The 21,746-nt window shown below is 39.9% G+C and overlaps 4 protein-coding genes across 5 annotated transcripts; 1 reads left to right on the plus strand and 3 right to left on the minus strand.

Annotated features, from left to right (window-relative positions):
• Window positions 1-917: 917 nt before the first annotated feature.
• On the minus strand, window positions 918-2,907 carry LOC104942887 (uncharacterized). Its single transcript, XM_010768193.1, has 7 exons — window positions 2,865-2,907; window positions 2,667-2,758; window positions 2,435-2,519; window positions 1,997-2,347; window positions 1,792-1,923; window positions 1,323-1,372; window positions 918-1,206 (listed from the first exon to the last, which is right to left on the minus strand). Exons 1-7 carry the CDS (start codon window positions 2,905-2,907, stop codon window positions 1,078-1,080), a joined length of 882 nt encoding a protein of 293 aa, XP_010766495.1. The 3' UTR covers window positions 918-1,077.
• Window positions 2,908-7,195: 4,288 nt separating this feature from the next.
• LOC104942884 (prostaglandin D2 receptor 2) lies at window positions 7,196-12,283 on the plus strand. The gene is made up of 2 exons (XM_010768191.1): window positions 7,196-7,250; window positions 9,720-12,283. Exon 2 carries the CDS (start codon window positions 9,797-9,799, stop codon window positions 10,910-10,912), a length of 1,116 nt encoding a protein of 371 aa, XP_010766493.1. The 5' UTR covers window positions 7,196-7,250; window positions 9,720-9,796; the 3' UTR covers window positions 10,913-12,283.
• Window positions 11,429-15,212, minus strand: LOC104942883 (G-protein coupled receptor 4). The gene is made up of 3 exons (XM_010768189.1): window positions 15,094-15,212; window positions 14,196-15,010; window positions 11,429-13,107 (listed from the first exon to the last, which is right to left on the minus strand). Exons 2-3 carry the CDS (start codon window positions 14,774-14,776, stop codon window positions 12,684-12,686), a joined length of 1,005 nt encoding a protein of 334 aa, XP_010766491.1. The 5' UTR covers window positions 14,777-15,010; window positions 15,094-15,212; the 3' UTR covers window positions 11,429-12,683.
• A 1,765-nt stretch (window positions 15,213-16,977) lies between these two features.
• LOC104942885 (UDP-glucuronosyltransferase 2C1) lies at window positions 16,978-19,980 on the minus strand. 2 transcript variants are annotated; one of them, XM_074112250.1, is made up of 2 exons: window positions 19,896-19,980; window positions 16,978-18,888 (listed from the first exon to the last, which is right to left on the minus strand). In XM_074112250.1, exon 2 carries the CDS (start codon window positions 18,883-18,885, stop codon window positions 17,302-17,304), a length of 1,584 nt encoding a protein of 527 aa, XP_073968351.1. In that variant the 5' UTR covers window positions 18,886-18,888; window positions 19,896-19,980; the 3' UTR covers window positions 16,978-17,301. The 2 variants fall into 2 exon arrangements, with proteins under 2 accessions (XP_073968351.1, XP_073968352.1); XM_074112251.1 differs by having other exon boundaries at window positions 16,978-18,898; window positions 19,896-19,955.
• Window positions 19,981-21,746: the final 1,766 nt, after the last annotated feature.

A 21,746-nucleotide genomic window follows, 5' to 3' on the forward strand; every position in this document is an offset into this window, starting at 1 on the left:
TAACTGCATACATCAAACTGAAATGAAGCAACAGGCCTAATGTTGAATTTAAACGTGGAATCACCGAGTTTAGTTCAAATGTAAAGACATCTGGGGAAAAAGTTGGATAATGTCTTCTGTCACTCTGGAGCTTTTCAAATTCTGAAAGAAATACAACTGGGTCTTAAAGTTTCAGTATTTCCGACAGTCAATGTTGTTTCACATTGACTGTACATTTGTTTCTCTTTTGAGCATCCTTACTTTATGAAAATGCAATGCTTTATTTTTTCGGATACCTCTTTATTCAGAGATTTAAACAGGTTAAGACCAACTCAAGTCATGGAAGACCAACTATTATGGTTGTTAAAAAAATATCATTCGTCACCTGCTTGGTCTTCAATATCAGGATACGTGTATTTATTATCCTTGCAAGAATGGAAGTAGTCATCACACACAGGGCTGCGTGGGACAAATAGTACCCAGAACAGTGTCCTTCAGATGCTTATATACAAGAGTGTTACAGTCACCCGATGGAGGTATACTGGTTCAAAGCAGTATACTGAGCCTTATTTCTGATTAGTTAAGTCCTGCGTAAGCAATACACATGTCAGTCATATGTCTATCTCCATAGAGGCTGAATCATCATGTTAATCACATAGCTATCATATGCCTAAAACAGTCCTGACGCTCTTCTAGGTAATCATACATCCGGTTACGTACACAGTTAGGGCCTTGGTTATCATGTGCTACTCTGATATTAGAAGAGCACATTCAGTATTTTCCCATCAATGGTTATACAATATCAAATGCATACAAGTAAAGTGGTAATAAAAACGTTTATTTACAAAAAGAGAAAATAAAGAAAACAATTGAATCCACTGCATTTAAAAAAGAAATAATGATATTTTTACTTATTTCATTTTAATTCCTGATACATATAAGAGGGCTAGGGATATAGGTTAGGGTTATGAGGACACTTTAAACTTCACAGTAATGAATAAACAGGATTTAAAAAATGTTTAAAACACAAAAGTTGATCTTGTAAAATGTAATAAAATCCATGATGGCAGGAGTCGGTGAAAGGTGTAGAAAGTGTGGTCACTTTAGGTCTGACAGTCTTACTGTAGAGTAAACCGTCTCATCCTCTGTGCTTCTCTTTCTTTTGCTCTTGCTTCGCATCGTTTTGAAATCCAGAGCTTCGTACTCCAAATCTTTAGATTCCTGATTCTGTAGACAATAAGGAACTCAATTATAGAAAACAGATACACTATACCTTTATAGTTATGGAATGTGGCGGTTTATAATGAAATATGATCGATGTTTGGAAGATCTTTAGAGCTTACCTCAATGTTAGGAGTGTATTCTGCGACCGAAGTGTGGGGGGGAGACACCCCTGTAATAAAAAAATCAAATGTTATAGTCATTACACTCCAAACAATGTAATTAATTGGACCCTTGACCTAAATGATGAGGTGTGTGGATTATCCAATGACAATTTTACATTATTTCTGAAAAATATATATTTAACTAACTTTTTTTTCTTGTACCCCTACAAATTGACAGTATTACTATTGAACTAGTTGAAAAATAGATACGTTATTTTTTAAATACTATGAACAACACAAATACAATTCTTAGAGACAAATGCCTCAAAACGGATACCTCAAAACCAGGGAAAACACCAAAAATATCTGCGTGGCTGGATAAAACTAAGAAAATATACTTAAGTCATTTTAGATATTCAGCAAAAATCTTTCCTCTTTTTTTTCTGACAACAGACAAAATGAAAAACTGAATAATAATAAAATGTACCTCCAGAAGGAAGGTTTTCTCTCCTTGACACTTTGCATAGGATACCGATTACGATGATGTTCAAGATAACAGACACAATCAGAGCTGCAACCACACAATGCACCAAGAGAGGGAAGATGTCTTGTCGTTTCTCTGTAAAACATAAAATAATAAAAAATGTAAAAAGAAATGGCTTTGACTAATATTTTTTTTAAATGGCGCTCACCTCCAACCTCCAGTCTTGTTCCTTTCCCGAAGATTATCTCTCCACATAAAGCCACAGCACAGTAATACGTCCCAGCGTCAGACAGGCTTACATTCTGCTTTGATAAACTGTGCACACAGCTCCACGCAGGAAACTCGGACCCCAGGCTCTGCACACACTGACTGCTGCCGTTTGTGTGGATGTACATAGTTCCAACATGTTTGGAGTTTGTTGTATTCTCCTTTTTGAACCAGTAAACACTTTGTTCTGTGTCATTGGTTCCAGTGTGCACCGTGCAGTTCAGAGTAACAGAGCCTCCAGGCTTCACAGAGTCGGACTCCGGCTGCTGGAGTAAATACCTGAGACTGGACTCTGAAATATTGAAATTGACAGAAAGGGTTATGAAATTGAGGACACAGAAAAAAAGTTGTTTACTGTCCTTAATCAGAAACAAAATACCTTTCAAAACCAAAAAAGTTCCGTTGTCAAATTCAGTGACTACGCCACTGATTTTTCCACAGTAGTATATAGCTGAATCCGAGTCCTGGACATTAGAAATGTTCAGATGGTAGAACATTAATCCAGTGTGAACTGCAAAGCGTTGGTCGTCTTTACACTCGTTGTAAAATATATTGCTGTTCCTTGCATGTATGTAGACAGAGGATATCATTCTAGGTTGCCTCCCTGGTACCTGCTTGTACCAACACAAGTTGTTGTCAATGGAGGTATAGAAACACTTCAAAGTCACATTTTGTCCGGGTTCAGCATAGAGCAGAGCGCCATCTGAAATACAGACAGTTAATTACCATTTAATGTGTCACTTTAAACACATTTAAAAATCTCATGCATCACAATTTCAAAATGTAAGATTCACTAAAAAAACACTTACAGGCTCTGAAGAGTGTAACTAAGAGCACATAAATCTTGAACATCCTTTACGCTCCGTTGTTCAGACTCTTCCAGTGTGATGGAGGTTTCAGTAAAAGTGTCGAGGTGAAATTGTAACGCCGTCAGCGGAAAAAAGGCGCGTTTGAGTGACCCAGGTATTGCAGAATTGTGGTTGTCAATACTTCTTCTAACGGAAGTGAAAGCGCTTCGATTGTTATTATTATTAGTCCGTTAACCCTTGCTAACAGCCAATCCTTTTAGAACATCTTTCCTTTTCGGCTAAATATGTCACACTGTGGTTTTGATGTCTTTTAGATGTATAAGGGGCATCAGGCTGGTGCACTAATTTGCCAGTTTTGTGCATGAAATGAGACTTCATACTGCAGAGAACAGAGCCTTGAGGAACTCCACGTCATTTTTGTAATTACCAAATATGTAGTCATCCCTTTTCTTTCTTCCTTAAATATTTTGTGTGACCTGGATATGCACTCACTCTTCCCTATATTTTGACTACCTTACAATTACAGAAATTAGGTTTTGAAGTTGCATTCAAAGACCCCATGTCCATATTGTTTTTGATATCTAGCTTGAAAAGTGGTTCAGTTGTAGGTTTGTTGTGACACATTGTCAGTTATGAGTATCTGAAACGGATAGATTCATTTATTATTATTCTTTTTTTGTACAATATCCCCAGTTTTCAGTATGTACAAAAGTGGAGGGTCACGAACAACTTAGATGTGTATATATAAGCTTCTGGTGCTTTTTTAAACATGTAAACAAATAGCTGTAGGCTATCCATGGTTATGATATTTTCGCGGCACACATACTTACAGCCAATCAGCTCTCTGAATTATGAGATGATGTTTGGTAGGTATGTCAGGACAGTGCCCCTATGGTGATTATTTTTTTGCTGCACACATTGAATAGAAAAATACAGCACCCATTCACTGAGACAGTGAGAGAGAGGGGCTAGATCGGTGCTTGACCCACGTCGCTCAAAACGGCTCAATAGGCACACTGTAGACACTAATTATAAGAACATAGACTAAAACAGCAATGTACAGACGAATCAGATGATTAAACATGATCTTAAAATATATTTTAAGATTTTTTTTTGCATCTATTTGCATTTTTTAGGAGTTATTATTTGAATGACTTTCTGCTGACACTAGGTGGGGCTATACCTGTCCCTAATGACCAGTCGCCACTGCCAGTTTTCCAAATTTGCTCAGGAATGTGATTTTTCCCCTCTATAATTTTGCTCTTTATTGCCAAGGCCAACCCCTTGGTGGCATGTGGAATCAACTGAATTAATAAATTGCATGTTTCCACATTACAAAAACAACAGAGAGATGTTTTTGTTTGTACTATCAATGACTAAGTAGCATGTCAAGTCTCTTTCCTTTATCTCACACACACAGACACCTAACAACAGACATCAGGGGACAAAAAGCAGAAGAGCGTGTGGGTTTGTAACTGGCTCGATCACCATATAAACAAGTCTGTATCACGTACTTAGAAAGAAATGAGACAAGAAAAAAAGAAACAGAATAGGAGAGAGCAAGAGGATGTGAAAATGCACGCAATAGCTTTGATGCTTTTCTCAATGAGGAAGCCTAGAAAAAGGAGAACTGTATCAATACCCCGGTGGGTCAGCAGATGTCAGTGTAAACCTTGAATGCAACACAATGAAGCCTGATGGGTGTATTTGTTGGTAACGTTGTAAAGGAATGATTGGCACATGTTTTCTCGTGTTTCATCATGCGACAGCTTCTCTCGCTCTTATGTTTGGTAACTTCTGCTTTGCTTGCCTTTGGGTATTGAGCATTACAGTATGTTAACAATGTGTGTAAGAGCACTATAGACAACTCCTAATATAGTTAATCTTATAATTACTTATATCTTGTAAAAATAAAATCCAGATTCATTATACACACAGGGTGAACAGCCTCTGGCATGTTAGATCAAGGTATGTAAGACCAGATTTTTATTTCAAACGGTCTGCTTTAATTATAATTTCACAGAAGTGTCAACTCTTCGTCATAGCAAGATTTATTTAGAATAGATTGATACTTTTAAAAGTGAGTGTGTTAACCTCAGTGGTTGACAGTAACTGAGTACATTTAGACAAGTCATGCACGTATACATTTTTAACGAATGAGTATTTCCGCTTTCTTCTACTTTTTACTTCTCTATATTTCGTTGCTAAGAAGATTATGTTTTTGATAATGGGAAGGTTAAAAAAATGAGTTTACGTAATATTGCAAAACACTAAATCTAAGATTGTAAACAACTTTGAAAGATGGAACTAAAAATGTGTTATTTAGGTAACACGTTTAAGAAAAATGAACCACTCTGAAAAGATCCTGCTTCTATTACCATCTGTTGTCATAAACCGTGCTCTCTCTTCATCTTTGACCAACACTTGAAGTTGACGTCCCAACTATACAAAATTAAATTATGACTTTACACATTTGCTGTACAGTATAAAGCTATATTTGACATGCCGTTCCTGAACCCAAATTATGAGAAATAGAAAAAGAAAAGTATTATCTAACGCAGGGGTGGGGAACCTTTTTCCTCTCAAGGGCCATTTCAATTTTTACAACATCCTTCGAGGGCCGTACAAATTATTGAACTCAACGTCTGCTTAAAAAACTCAAATCACAGCCCATTCATTTCGCCTTTCTTTCATGCTGTGCAAAGAAAAAGCAACCTCTTAATCCAGATATTTGACCATGACCCGCGCATTCATAAACCGTGGCATGACCACCAAAACAGAAAGATATGGACACAAGATGTGTGCAAATGTATTTAATTTCATATCCATGTGGACATGATTTAAGTGGTGGGGGGGGGCGGATCTAACCTCATCTCGGGGGGTTTGGGGGCATGCACCACCAGGAAGATTTTTTTTAAATGTTGAAGTTAAAAGCATCAATCTGGTGCACTTTGAGAGCAACATGAAGAGATCTATATACATCTCTCAACACCCATATGAAACAGAACTGCAAGCAGATTTTTTTCTTTATGGATATTTTACAAATCACTTCCCTTTTAAACGGTATTCTTGTTTATTAATAACAACTTTTTTTTACTGTCATATTAGTATTGTATACCTGTTTACTTTATTCTCTTATTTTTCTATAACTATAATGATCATATAAAGATGTGCCTTTACCTCACTGGTTGGAGAAAAAGCTTCTTATATTCGTTAGCATAGCTAGCTAACCAGATGCTAATAACAACAAAGTTATTAACTGTATGATCAGTATGACAGATGAACAGATCGCCACTGGGCTTTCAACTAAAGGCACAGCCACGCAAAAACTGCGGCATGTGTACAGCTCCTTATGGGTATTGCAATTTGTGAAGTCCCGGCCCGGAGCAGCGTTCTGGTGCTCTCCGTTAGAACTACACTCCTGTCAGACGAGACATATACCACGTGATGACACGTTAGGCTCGTGTTGTGTTCAAGGACCCTGACCTTGGCCAGGAAAAACAAGCTTGTTTAATTATTTTGTGGTCTAGATTTCTTGAATTTTTTTCTTTTTTGCGTGTGTTTATAAATCACCTCGAGGGCCGTACCAAATGGTCTCGCGGGCCGTATACGGCCCGGATGCCGGAGGTTCCCCACCCCTGTATAGACTATGTACTATCATAAACCATCCGAGCGTAATCAGCTAAATCAAACGCACCCTAATCTTTTTTCCTCCTTCAAAATATGCTGGTGTTGAAGCCGNGACCCTGACCTTGGCCAGGAAAAACAAGCTTGTTTAATTATTTTGTGGTCTAGATTTCTTGAATTTTTTTCTTTTTTGCGTGTGTTTATAAATCACCTCGAGGGCCGTACCAAATGGTCTCGCGGGCCGTATACGGCCCGGATGCCGGAGGTTCCCCACCCCTGATCTAACGCTTTTGATACCTTGCTATGTTAATTCCTAACTATTTATAGACGGTAATTGTTTAATCTTCAATATGTGCCGTATGATCACAATTGTGTTTCTTTCCTGTTATTTTAGCATATCTAGGTCAGTGTGTTCTATTCACAGTAGAATCCTTTGTTGCTCTTACATCATGTCATTTAGGTGATTTTGGTAGTACACTTTTATGAGGCTGAAAATCAAATAAACTAAATAAAACTGTTTCTTCATCAGTTTTCTTAGAGACCACAGCGCTTCATTTATAAAAAACACCAGACTCTTAGAGGTTGATTCAAATTAAGTTGTTTTCACACTTCCCCATCTTCTAAGAACTTTAGGTTCCTTTTGAGGTTTGTGACTTCCTATTACTGTACATGTACGCCCATGAGGCCAGTGCTGGGTGCTGTGTCATGTAGTAAGACAACATGAAAGAGATCTCATCGGACCTGCCAGAGACGGAATAGGTAAGAATTTTTTTTTTAAATGCAGGAAAATCTCAACACAAGGGGAAAGGGAGAAGCCTTAGTGTCTCGAAAGAGTGATGTCAAATGGATGAACATTGCAAATGCTTGATTCTTTCTTATAGACAAAGGACAATTTAAAAATATAATGACAAACTTTAAATTCTCTTTGCAATGCTTGTTTTTTCCCCGCATTTGCAGAGTTTGAGTCAGTAGCAGAAACCACTAAGTAGTTAGTGTAATGTGTTTTCACCATTACACTTTTTTTTTTCAATGTGAAGACTGTGTTTAACTGGATATTACATACAGACCATGCTTAGCAACCTAAAATAAGAGTAGGCTATATCAGAAATGATGTTTGAGTGTATTGCTTTATATGTCATAAATCTTTGCATGTTGTGTTATATGATCCGATTACAAAGACTAACAGGTACATTTAACAGGATCTGGGGGAGGATGTGGGTAGGGTTGGGAACCGAAACTCGGTTGGATGAGAACCGATAAGAAAATGCTGGGTACCGGGTACCAGAGTCAGCTTTTTTCCGGGTTCGGTTCTGGGTAAAACAAAGATGATGCGGGTCGAGTCGTGGGTGTTGCATAATAAATATATTAAAATTATAATAATTTAGTAAACTTTAGTGTCTAAATCCTCAGACCTCTCCCCCGCGGGACCGCGCATAATCATAACCTCTTCAGCGCATCAATCTGCTGCTGAGCGTGCCACATTTGAAATGGCTGAGGTGAAGCTCTTTTGCGGAGAATACAGCATTTTCAATAACACTTCCTCAAGAGCAAAATCCAACGTCTAGGAGGCTTGTGGTGTCATCCTAGATGGAGAAAATAACCAACATCCCACGCTTTTTGAGACAAATGCAACTGCGTGTGTTAATAATTGCACGTTTTCACTGCTCATAGGATATGTGGGTTCGGGTCGGGTTGCGGATCTTGTGCCGAAGGGTCGGGTCGGGTTGCGGAACTAATTGGCAATATGTGCGTGTAGCGGGGCGGGTTCGGTTTTGCACGTCGCGGGTGCGGGGCGGGAGCGGGTCTTGAAAATCAGACTCGTGCAGGACTCTGCCGGGTACCCATAAAAAGTACACTATTTTCGGTTCTGATTAACGGTTCCTAAACGCGGTAGACTAACCCTTTAGTATTGCAAACAAAGCCTACATATCTGCATGGACGTAGGCTAAGGCTACGTAGCTAGCCTATCTGTAAGGACCTGTAGTAGCGTGACGATGTCAATGGAACAGCAGCGTGTGATTTGATTTGTTTAGATTTAGTCTAACAGAAGTTAAATCCATTTCTCACTTATTCTGACAATGTACTTAACCACAAATAAAAGAACCCAATAAAAAGAGTTGTTAAATAATAGTGAAGTCACGTTGTAATAACAATAACTCATCTCTCTCTCGTTTTATTTTTGAGCTTTGCCAAAAGCCACTGTGTCAATGTTGTCCTACTTGGGTTGCCGTCCGGAGTTGTCCAATATGGCGGACCATCTCGCACATGCGCACTGCAGATCGGGCAGAGCTGCAGATCGGGTAGTGGCTGTCACTACCCGATAAATAAAGCAAAGCTAATACATTTGTATTGCATGTATTGTTTTATTTGTAAATAAAAGAATAAAGATATTTTTGGTATCTAAACATTTGAACTCTTTCTTTTACAATTTTGGAATCGAAACGGGGAATCGATAATAACCGGAATCAATAAGCAGAATCGGAATCGATCAATTTCAGATGATACCCATCCCTAGATGTGGGCAATAGAAAAGATAAGAATGCAAAGAAATACAGATGCAACACAGACTGCAAACACAAGAAGGTTTAAACAGGGAAAAAAGGTATCTCTTCAACTTAAGATTCACACATAAAAAGTGAATTTATAGTTTTCCAAGAAAACATGGATGCCCGTCTGATGGTTAGAGTGCACTTGTTTATTTTATATTTTAATTTTGTTTTGCTGTTTGTTTGGTTATATTATTTTAACATAAATATATATTTAATTAATAATGTATTAATGCAATCCAAGTAATAATGCTATAAGTTCAGCTTTGATTTTAAAGTAACAACAAAAATACCTTTCTAATTAAACTCTTATTACTCATCAATAAAGCCTTAATGGATTGTTGATTAACCTTTGATTACATACAGGAGTCATTTTATAGGTTTCACAACCGATTCAAATGAAACCTCATTTGCATGCAACAGCCAGCTGCAAAACTTCACACATTCAAGTTCCTCTCACCTCTGATTGTGTTAGAGAAGCATATGTAAATGTATAAAACTGAAACTGAAAAACTGCTGCGTTGGAGAATGCATACTTCTCTTGTCAGGAGCAACTTCAACTGATTTCGCAACTCAATTAAACTGATAATGTATTCTTATAGAACTACCTTGAACTAAGTCTCCAAGAGCTCAGACTTCCCTATAACCTCTCAGTCTCATAATGTCTCTCTCTCTGTTTTAGATCACCAGTGTGAAGTCAAAAGCCCAAGCTAAAGGACATCAGCTCATCAAAACAGACAAAAGACATTTTCCTTCAAGATGCACTGTCCTGTCAGCCAGGATGCAAACCTCAGCCTTCTTACCCTATCAAACCAAACGTCCTCGATGACCTCTTTGAACATGTTCACCATTTCGCTCCATGGCTTGTTCTCTTCCATCGGCATCATAGAGAACGCCCTCATCCTCGGAGTAGTGGGCTTCCAGGTCCGCCGCTCTGTCATCAGCATCTGGATCCTGAACCTGGCAGCCTCCGACCTGCTGGCCACCGCCTGTCTACCCTTCTTCACCCTCTACATGGCCCGCGGAAACACCTGGACATTGGGCGCGACCTTCTGCCGCATCCATTCCGCCATGTTCTTCCTCAACATGTTTGTCAGTGGCTTCCTGCTGGCGGCCATTTCTATGGACCGCTGCCTGGTTGTGCTGAGACCGGTCTGGGCGCAGAACTACAGGAACGTCCAGCTCGTGGGGAATGTCTGTGGGGTGATTTGGGCCTTGGCTGTGCTCTTCACGGTTCCCTTCTACATATTCCGTGACACCTATGCCCTCCCTAACGGCAAGATCCTGTGTTACTACAATTTCGCTCGACTCCTACCTGCTGAACCTTTTGATCTTGTACATTTGTGTAATCAGCGCAAGGAGGCCTTGGCCTTTATGAGGCTCTTTCTGTCCTTCCTGATCCCTTTACTGATCATCATCCTGAGCTATACTGCCGTCAACATCGGCTTGGTGCGCAGAGGCTCCCGACGTCCTTTCCGTTTTGTTCGGCTGGTCATTGCCGTAGTGGTTAGCTTCGTCCTCTGCTGGGCTCCGTACCATATCTTCATCATCGTAGAGGTGATGGCACCCACTGGGCATCCTGCGCAGATATTCGCAGGCAGGGCCCTCCCAATTTCAGCAACCATCGGCTTCCTTAACAGTGTCCTCAATCCGATCCTGTATGTGTTCAGCTGCCCTGACCTATGCAAGAAGATTAGACACTCTCTGAGCGCGGTGATGGAGAATGTTCTGGCTGAGGATCTGGCAGAACTGGCCCGACGCCGCAGCACCGCTCGCACCTCCATCAGCACCACCGAGATTGTGTTGAAGCCGAATGCTCTTACAGCCTTGTGTCTGAAAGCAGAGGATCACGGAGTAGAATTGGAATCCTGCTAAACTGCCCAGAACAGTCTGAAAGTGTACCGTAAATGTTCTTATAGTTGCCCTACTCGTTTTTCTAACTTTTTTTAATGAGTCCTATAGACAGGCCTTTTATTTGTTGTTTTTCGTGTGCTATAGTTAAAAATTCCTTTTGATGCTGTTTCTTATACCTCTTAATTGTTAACCACTTTCATTAGAAAGCATCACTCTCGTCAGTACAACAAAAGAGTCCTTTATACTCACCAAACTTCCGCTGGTAATACAGTTTCCTTTCACCTCAAGTCGAGGCCTAATTACGTAACTTCCACTTGGATAGCTTTTTTTTTGTCAAGGTTAAACTACAGTCGATACTTTTGCACAAATGTATCAAATTAAAACATAATCTAGAAACGTATTTTTTTAGCTAGCCTTGTCGAGATGAATAGCAAGCAGGTTTTATTTTACCACAAATACTGACATTTATTCACAAGTCATGACAATGGAATTAAATGAAAAGTTAATGAATAATGAACAAATACCCATAATAAATCAAATAAATATCAATAGATCATCATTAAATTGAAATGCAATTAACCAATTGAACTGGAAGCTTAGTTGGTATAAATGCTTCTGCTCTTGGCAGGCTTTTATTTTGAAAAATCAGCAGAAAGTGCTGATTAAATTATCATTATTTTTCAAAAGGTATAGTCAAATCCATTGGACTGTTGTTGTTCTGATTAAGTGATGTTGCAATTTACATTATAAGAAGTGTAACATGTGCTTTTACATTGTAAATCATTCAATCCGTCCTCAATGCTTTCTACCAAGTTTTTGTAGATGTATTTGTATGCAATGGCAACATACACTGCTATATTTAACAATTTATAAATACTGGCTTTTAGTCTAAAAATGCATGGTACTTCAAGTGTGTGAACAATTTGTTCAAACTTTTAGTCTTATCTGACTGATAAATGCATCTTTATAATACTGAAAGTATAAGGATTTATTAAGCATTACTCTACAGTCAGTACTGAATACTTACACTTGTGATTATAGGGCATTTCTTAACCTCCACAATTACATACAGGGTTCTGAATGATTTTCTTATTTTTACTTGAATGCTTAATAAATATGTTAATTTGTATCACTTTCTCACTTTGTAAAAACGGTTTGTACTATGGGTCACGGAAACATAACGTGTCTCCTGCTAGATGTTATCAGTAGCAGCAGGAAATGAGACAAGCAACACTTTAGAGTTAGACTATGCTCTTCTTATTTTCATAAATTTGCAAATTGTGTTTATAATAAGGAAAATATATCTTAATTGTCCATTATTGCATTCTGCACATGTAATTCCTTTGTTTTAATGCTTTGACATATAAACATAAATAAAAAAGAGAAAAGACAGATCTTGTAATGATATACCCACAGCCATGCTCGTGTTTCCGTAGTGCTTCACACCAATTCTTTTTTTGAAAGGCCTGAGCCTAAACAAGTCACAAAGCATGAATATGTATTCGTTGTTTAAATGACAGTAACAAATAGGTGAAATGACTGCTTTGGTCTATTTCCATACACTGGCTAGAAAGCCAACGTAGTTCATAGATTAATCAGAAACTGTATTTATTATGGCCTTATATGTTTAATGTAAGGTGACAATGGCTATGGAAAATCACAAAAGACTGGATTTGAAACTCTTAACTGAACTGAATAAAAAAAGACTAAATTAAAAAGTAACATCACTGTGATCATGCTCTTCCACTGGATGGCACACTTGCTTTGAGTCAGCTCTATAGTTGAATCCAAGCTATACTCCTAGAAGATTATTATGTCCAGTTGCAGTCTCTATCTTGTTGTCCGGTTGAGCTCTGGTACTGAGGATAATCTTTTTGCGGGAGTTTTGCCCCCTTCCCAAACAGGGCAGGGATCTCTGCAGCTCTAGCCGGGCATCAGGGCACAGGAAGATGTAGAAGAGGGGATCCAGCAGGGTGTTGAGGCTGGTCAGACCGTAGCACAGACGATAGACAAGGAATATGGACCGCTCAAATCCACATGGCTCATCTGTCAGCAGAAAGGATACAAATCTGTATCCGCCCACGAGGTGATAGGGTCCAAACACAACAATGAAGTTGATGGTGATCACGATTAGGATGCCCACGATTTTGTGCCGCTCATGGTCAGACAGGGAAGGAGATCGTCGGAGTGTCACCCCAATGTGGGCTGATGTGTAGCTAAAGGGAAGCAGAGTTGCATATTAAAAGACTTAGAATTCACAAAATGATTCTATGTTCCCCATGGACATTGTACCAATTGCCTAAAACAAGTTAGGGTTAGGGTCTTGGGGAACGTGCGGTGCTCCAGGAGCACAGCGTGGTGCACGGGCTCTCGGATAAATATGTTTGTTTAAAAACTTATTTAAAAACTCCTGTAATAAAACCGATACAACCTTATAAAAGCCATGTTTGGTCTGTGTTAATTTTTTTTTATGAAATAAAGAAAATGCAATAAAAGTGATAGAAGAGACCAGCGCTGAAGCACAGAGCGTGTCCCCCGGTGGTGTGTCCGAGGTTGTGTCCCACAACATCTGGTAAAAGACCTGGTAAGTAAGTAAGGCTCAAAGTACAGAGGTTGACTTTGTTTAAAATCGGCATGCTGATAAAATTTGTGTGAACAAATTCATGATAAATAAATACATAAAAGTGCTTAGTGAAATAAGTGCTTTAAAAAAAGTACTGGTAATAAAAATCACATCAACCCAAATGTTACAAGATAGAATAAAGTATAAAATATATAAAACATAATATATAGAACTATGAAATATAATAAGGTATAAAATATAAAATATGTAAAATATAAAACAAATATGTAAAATATAAAATACACACGGGTTAGTAGGCACACAGGGAGGGACCATTTTTTAAAGTTAAGTCAACCCAAGTGTCCCTAAAGTGTTTAAAACCCAAGCCGAGAGGTGGTGCAGGTGAGACATGGGACAGGCCTCGGATGATGTTTAAAAATACTTTGTAGACTACATGTAGCGTACCAATTGCCTAAAACGAGTTAGGGTTTGGGTTAGGGTTAGGGTTTGGGTTAATTGTATCAGTTTTCATTTCAGTTGAAACTACTTTTTATGGTATTAATACAATTTGAAGATGATAAATAGTTGGCTTCCCTTTTGATGAAGCACAGATTTGACCACTTGAACTGTGCAGACACCAAGAAGTTCTTGTGCTTTGAAAACGGTCAACTCTTTTGACCACAAAGCATTTACGTGAACAGGTTTTGAAACACAACATTAAAAAACATAGGGTTTACCCACCCAAGTATAGCACATGGCAGCATGAAGCCCAGGGCCATGGTGGTGATCTTGAAGTGGGCGTATCTGGGGCTGACGGGGTACTTCTCCAGACACAGCAGTTTGTCAGAGTCAAACACTGACGGGAGCAACCCGCTCAGACAGTACAGAAAGGTCAGGGTCCAAACCACCACGCCGGACACCGCTGCCACCCTAACAGTCCGTATCCTGCGGCTGCTCAACGGGTACACGATGGCCAGGCAGCGGTCCAGCGCTATCAGGCACAGGAACATGACGCTGGCGTAGACGTTTACGTAAAACACGTATCCCACCAGCTCGCAGGTCAGCTGGCCATAGGGCCATTGGTGCCCACCTTGGAGATAAAGGATCCAGAGTGGCAGGGTGAGCAGCTGCAGGAGGTCTGACAGCAACAGGTTGAGGATGTAGACCAGTTGGCAGCCTCCTCCGCCTGAACGACCCAGGTGGTACAGTCCCCATAGAGATAGCAAGTTGCTCGGGAGACCCAAAGAGAAGATCAGGCCGTAGATACAGGTCAGGCCAAATGTGTCCGTGTTTAACGGGAGGTCGCAGCTGTCGTTGGACATGTCTTTGTTGGTCAAGGACCTGACATAGGAAACTGGAGTTGACCTTACTCAGACATGGATGATGAGTTGGTGTAGAAATACCCATTCATTTGCTCTAGCTAAAGTCTCAGTTGCATGTGGTATGTGCCAATTGCATACTTTTCATGAATGCATTCTCCTGTGGAAAAGGTCAGCTTACGTGGTATCAGTAAATCATTCTCCAAAGCATCCAGGATCCATCAGGGGATAAAACACCTGCAGATAGAAGAGAGCATTCTCAAATCAGCAGCAGCATGAGCAGCTAAACCGTGCAATTCCAACAAAGGCTTTTCACTCACCTCTTTAGTTCCCTAAAAGCTTGCTGCCTGATCTGCAGCTGGGTGACCTTGATCAAGAAATGCTGGGAACACGGTGTCTGGACCAAGTCTATTCTGTGATCGTTTCCTCCACAGGAAACCTACTTCTTCAGCTTTAAAAGCAACATCCTGAGGCAGGAGCACGCCTTTCTGCCCCAGAACAAAAACATATACTCTCTCGCTCTCCATGTCTCAGTTATTTTATTCCAAACAGGATGATTAAGGTGGACATAAGCTGTGAGGAAAGGAACTGATGTACGGCGTCCACTAATGCCCTTTAGATTGTCGTTCGCTGGCTATGTGCCATCAAACACATTAACTCTTCTGCTATGCTGTCTTCATTTATTTTCCTGTATAAAGTTCAGTTTTTCATGTTTATCTTGTGCATCTTGCAGGAGAGTTGATTGACGGACGAGATTAAGACCACAGAAATAGAGCAAAAAACAGCCTGCTAGAACAAAAACATTTATTCTCGTAAAAGTGAATGAGTGGTGAATTTATGGACAGTGAGTGGGTTTAAATTTAACCAGGGTGAACTTTGCTCACGCACAACTAGAACAAAAACAATTCTACACAATTGAAATTGTTTTAGGTAAGAATGGCTATGTTGAGACAATGGGAGCTAGGCAGTATTTTTACCCTGTGGTTCTAAAGGGAGGAGGGTGTAATCACTCACTTTGTTACCTTTAAAATGTCACCAATCTCTGATTAATTGAATAATCCAAAATTGTAACTAAGCAGTACTCTTAGACATGACTTCCCATATTTAATTGAGAGCATTGCGCTAAGGCCTCTGCGACCTGTTTAGACCACATTGGGATGAAGAGACAGATAACAGCTGTATGTTGCGCACTCAACTACAGGGGAAGTGTCTTTAAAAAAGGCCTCAGCTGGGAGACATAATATAAGTTGCTTCTAGACCAAGCTGGTTGCAGGATGTTTTCTACTCCATGTTCATCTTTTCATGGCATAGGGCATTGTATATACAATATGCATATAGAAATATAGGGAAGAAGCCATTGTCATATGAACTTCACCAGCATTGACCACCAACAAACTGAAGTACTAGGCAAAGAGAGTCAATTTTATAGTCAGAGTTCTGCATAACAAATATCAAACAGGACGCCACAGTGAAAAAACTGAGAACCTTATTGCTTCATCCTTCTAACCCCCCCCCACAACATATTTATTTTTGTATTTGCTTTATGAAGATATAGGAAATGTCGAGCTCACCTGTCAGAGCACTTCTCTAATAGTTGCCAAAGAAAAGCTATAACTTATATTATCATTTCTAAAGCTTCAAGTAATTTTCTTCATGTATTTACTACAGTCCTACAGAAAGCTGTATGAAAGCGAAGATGGCTCTGGGCACAATCTATATGCTATTATGCAACCCTTTATACATGACAAGTTATCACCTCTTAGACTTTTCTAACCTTTTCTCGGAAAAACAACCCCATTTAGCCAAATCACTCAACAACAGGCTTGTATTATTTTGACTATATCACGGTGAAACATCTTCATCTCTGCTATAGTTTAGTGACAAGTATATGGTGTGCAATAGTTAAAGAATACCAGTGAGTATTCTTTCTCCTCAGTGCTCGGGTCCTTGCTTGACCTGGTATTTAGTTCCTTTTCCAAAAGTAGCTTTTTCAAAAACAATTGTGTAGACCCCAATCTCGTGTGTGGTGTGTGTGGTGTGTGTGGAAGTGATTTCATGATAAGACTCAAGTGTGTTTTCCTTTACAAAATGTTTAAATGTACAGTATAGCATTCATACATTTTTACATTTATAGAACGATGACAAAATGCACATATTATATTGATGCTAATTTGGTATATGAGCACATGAAATACATTGCAGTGTTTGTAATAACATGCATTTATTCAGCAAGGTAGGAGCACTGTACAGATATTGCTCTACGTTTAGTAGAAATAGCATAATATAGTGTTCCAGTGTCTTTTCTTGAAGATTCGTCTCAACAGTCCATGTGAGCAAGTTCCTTTTTGTGCAAATAGTTTGTGTCACACAGGAATGTGTAACTGATGCTAAACTCACAGTAGTCAGATGGAAGCTGTCACCTAATCTGTCTGTGAAATCCTGATAAATATGAGTAATATGATTGATGTGATATACAACAGTTTATATCAGATTATATATATACTGTATGTGTTTCCTGTTACAATCAGTTACTCTGCCTTTGTCTTCCTCCTGGACGTTCGACAGCAGAGAATCTTACACACAGAGACTGAAGCCCAGACAAAGGCTGCAATGAGAGCCATTAATAAAAGAGCCACATCCAGGCTGAAGTAGGTATACCAAGGCAGACTAAAACCTACTGACTGCAAATGGGCGGCTCCTTTATTCCTGATCACGTACTCAATCCAAAAAATGGCGGTGTCCATGGGGGACATTGGCTGATCGTGGTGTAGCCGTGAGAGACGCTGTATGTTCTCACGGTATGAGGGAGTCTCTAGAATGTCTGTTATAGCCTCTAGGAAGTTTTTTTTGGTGAGTGAATTGGCCTCCAACACCCTAGCTGCCCCACGTACCTTCAGCCGGAGTACGTTGTCAAACTGGTCAAAGAGGAGGGGCAGGCCCAGAACGGGAACGCCGTGGTAAATGGCTTCATACATGCCGTTGGTGCCGCCGTGGGCTACAAAGGCACGAGTTTTGGGGTGACCCAGGAGGTCTCTCTGAGGCAGCCAATTCACCAGCAGGGTGTTGTTCCCCAAGGATGACGGCTTTTCACCAATAAACCTCCACACCACCTTCTGAGGTAGTTGAGCAAAAGCAGCGGCGATGGCCTCTGTGGCCTCGCGATGCAGTGCTGACACCAGCGTCCCCAGAGACATGACCACCACCCCATGCTCCCCAGAGCTCTGCATAAAGGCCTCCAGCTCATCAGAGAGGGGTCGGGGCTTTTTGCACTGGAACCCTCCAATGTAGACTACGTTGGGCATGGTAGGTCGTGGGAACTCAAAGACAAAATCAGTCCTCATGAGCCACATATCGGCTGCAAGCTCTAAAGACAGTAAGTCGGTTCCGGGAGGGAAATGCCTCTGGAACAGATCTGAGTAGTAAGGATTGATGAAAAAGTGCTGTTCTACTGAACTATAGATATAATGCAACATGTTCTTGGTTCTGTCCAGGAAGTCCATCTGATCGCCAAGTTCACTTCCTGACACGGGGACATAGGAGACAGGAGAGGGAGCCATGGTTAAATGGCCCTCCCCATTGTTAATCCAGCGCACATTGAAAACCATTGGCAGCTTGAGGTAACTACCCAGAATAACCCCTGTAGTCAGAGCGGGATCTGTTAACATTAAGTCAAACTTGGCATCTTGCATTTTCTTCATAAAAACAGGGTCATCTAACATTGTAGCAGAGGCTCTGGAAAGGATCTCATGGCCTTGTGACAACATGGATGTGATCAAGTGTTGTTGGTAGAAGCTGCGTAAAAAAGTTGGCATCCTGCGACGTTCCATAACATTTAGTAGCATTTTATTGTAGTAGTCCAAATCTGATTCATCTTGCAACATGGTCACATTAATAGAATTAAAAATTGGGGAGGTGCTAGGGATGAACCAGCTCTTAGCAGAGCGCAACACGGTGATTTCGTGGCCTCTGGAGTGCAGTTCTCGGAGTATCACCTCCATGTTGATCCAGTGGCTGCCATCAACGGGCACTACTAGGATTTTGCTGCCACTACAAGTGGGACTGAGCAACAGGAAGAAGATTCCTGACAGGATTATAGCAATCATGCTGGACATTTCCTTGGAGAAACAACAGACAGAAATAAAGATAATTATTAAACTCAGTAGAAGCACAGGTCCATCCAAACATAAATATGACAAACAAAAGAAAACGGCATGTCTTATATGTGCTAGTCTGTCAATTGTGGTACAATTCAACAGTGGTTGAAGGTAGCAGAAATATGTAGCTTAAATGTGAAGTTCTGATTTACTGGAACGCAAGCAAAATGCTTGCCAAGTCATTGTGGGGAGCAGGGGATATCCAGCACCACAAGAGAAAGGGGGGGGTCAAAAGGTTATCTTCATTATTGAGTTCAATGTCCTCTGCAATGAGTTACCATAAAACTGACAATGAAAATGCAAAGAAGTTCAGCAAACATATCACTGAAGGATCAAATTGTATCTTTTTGGATCCATCAATGTATGTCTCTTATTCCTTACTGCCACTCACCATGTGGTCTAGTGCTTTTGCTAGCTGTGGGCTATCTTTAGCTTGTTCTTATACAGGTGCACAAGGGTCTTTATGCACCAATGTGGACCTTATACAGACTGATAAGTGAGATGTAAATACCAATTTTCCTCTACTTTGAAATACTATAGCTTAGTAGCCCTAACAATAACTCCTCATCAGCTGGTTGGTAAACGGTCAAGTGTTAAGCTACCTTGATTATTATTAAAAATGCAGGCATTGGGTCTTAATTACAGCTAAAAGTGGACTTGTCATAATGACATATATCATTTTCTGCATTTTCCAACGACGCACAGTACACTGAAACACTTACACATATGGGCATTATGATATTGCATAGATTAGACATGAACACAACTTGGATCAAAGTGAGCCTTTAGTTTTCGAACCCACTTGTGGTGAGATTTACAGAACGCATATTACATAGTTTTTGTTACTGTTCATACTGTTGGAATAGTATATTGTCCTGTATCAAAAACATAGTCCACAGTCCAACAGCATAACAGATGTTCAGTTAAATGTTCAGTTGTTGAAATGTAAAGTTAATCTAATGCCTCACCTGGTTTTTGTTGTCTCAAAATCCAAGAGTGTGGCATGAGCTCAGGTCCTCAGTGAGCCAGGATACTATGTGATAACTGCACCTTCACACACTATTACCCTGTGTTATGATGAAACGACTCTACCAGGTCTAAGTCCAGAATGTGGGTTATTGGTTAATCTCAAAGGTCTGTGCAATTGTGGATGACATAAAAGCATGATATAAACAAGAAGGATATTGCATATAACTTCACTTTGTAATTTGAGTTATCCAGCATTTGTCTAATGTTTCATGTTCCTGTTTTATACTTCACATAAAAAACTTAGACAGCCTGTTAAAAGGGTAAACAGTTAGTTAAATGCACAGCGTTTTCAATCCGATTGTTGACGCAGCTTTGGGGGGAAAAAGGGAAGACGTGTGTGTGAGACGGGAGTGGCAGGGAACGAGGGAAGGAGGAAGCAGCAAGGTCAGGCAGCGGAGGGAAAATAAAGTAAGCACTGGTGATTACAATAACAGCACGAGTCACTATTCAACAGTCATATCAGCGAGTTGCAGCCTTTCCCTCCACTCCTCTGCCTCTGTGGACTTATACAAACCTGAGCCAGGGAACAATCTGCTCGAGGTAACAGCAGAGGTGAAGACAAGCAGACGTATTGCGGAAAATAGGCAGCAATAATGTGCATCTTGCCGCAATAATTACATTTTTTCGCAGGCCAATATCACCTGGAATTTGTTGCGATAGAGGTATAGTGCAAACCGGGACAAACACCATGTGGCGACTGGCCCACAGCATATATCAAAGGTTCAAATGGGTTTATAATTACAACTGGTCTTATCTGAGAAGCAGTAACAGCTTCTTTATTGTTGGGAAGATTGCATATAGCGAGGGCAGTATCGTACAAAAAACAAGACTTCACTTCACCTCAAATCGTTCTAATTATTATTGCACACTGAAAAAGGGCAACCCACAACCCTCAAACTTGATTGACAGTTATTACATTTGATTTGATAATGTGCATAAAGATTTACCGTTTTGAAATGTTTCATTCAATTTTTGGGTAAACTTGGTATCTCACGATTGCCTAGAGAACATTTCTGTAATGTTGGTTGTAAAAGATCAACATTTAAGGTCACTGTGACCTAAAAAAAACGGGCTTTTGGCCGTAACTGTAGAACTCATATGCTCCAGTATAGCTCACATGGAAATTGAGTGGTTGCTATCAACACGTGTTTACAAAATAAGAAGGCCTGAGAATAAAAAACACCCATTACTAAAGTTGTTTTCTCACGGGAGTCCTTTTACATTCATTACACCTTTCAAGGTTGACCCCAAGCCCATATATCTGAACAAAGCTCCTGGAACGATTGCTGGTTCAAAACCTTTCCTTCCTTCAATTGTTCTGCGTCGTGATACGGCTCATTTCAATCCTCATGACATGCCATTTACTCACAAGCTCAACATCACCATAAATCAAAAACAACTAGCAAACTCATGCGTGCACATCATTCCATCAACCCTGTCTCCTGAAAATTACATTCCCACAGAACTAAATTGCATTCTCGATTACCTTTAGCTAGAAACGTATTTCCTCCCACATTACGTTTGTTTTGGACGAAACTCAAATACGTTTATTTTCTACATATATTTGGCATTTATTTTCTACATATATTTGCCTCCGAAAAAACTATTTGTTTCTCCGAATCGAAGGGGAAAAACACAAAGGCATTGTACACAATTTAAACCAATCAATGTTGTGTAATTAACAAGGATAATCTGGTGAGTTGATGAGTACTGCAGATATCACTTAAAAAACGATCGACATTAGAGAGAATACTTACTTCCGGGTGTAACATCCTAAAGCACCTACTGTG

Source organism: Notothenia coriiceps, unplaced genomic scaffold (assembly GCF_000735185.1).
Source record: "Notothenia coriiceps isolate Sejong01 unplaced genomic scaffold, NC01 NC01_scaffold00005353, whole genome shotgun sequence".
NCBI classification, from domain to species: Eukaryota; Metazoa; Chordata; class Actinopteri; order Perciformes; family Nototheniidae; genus Notothenia; species Notothenia coriiceps.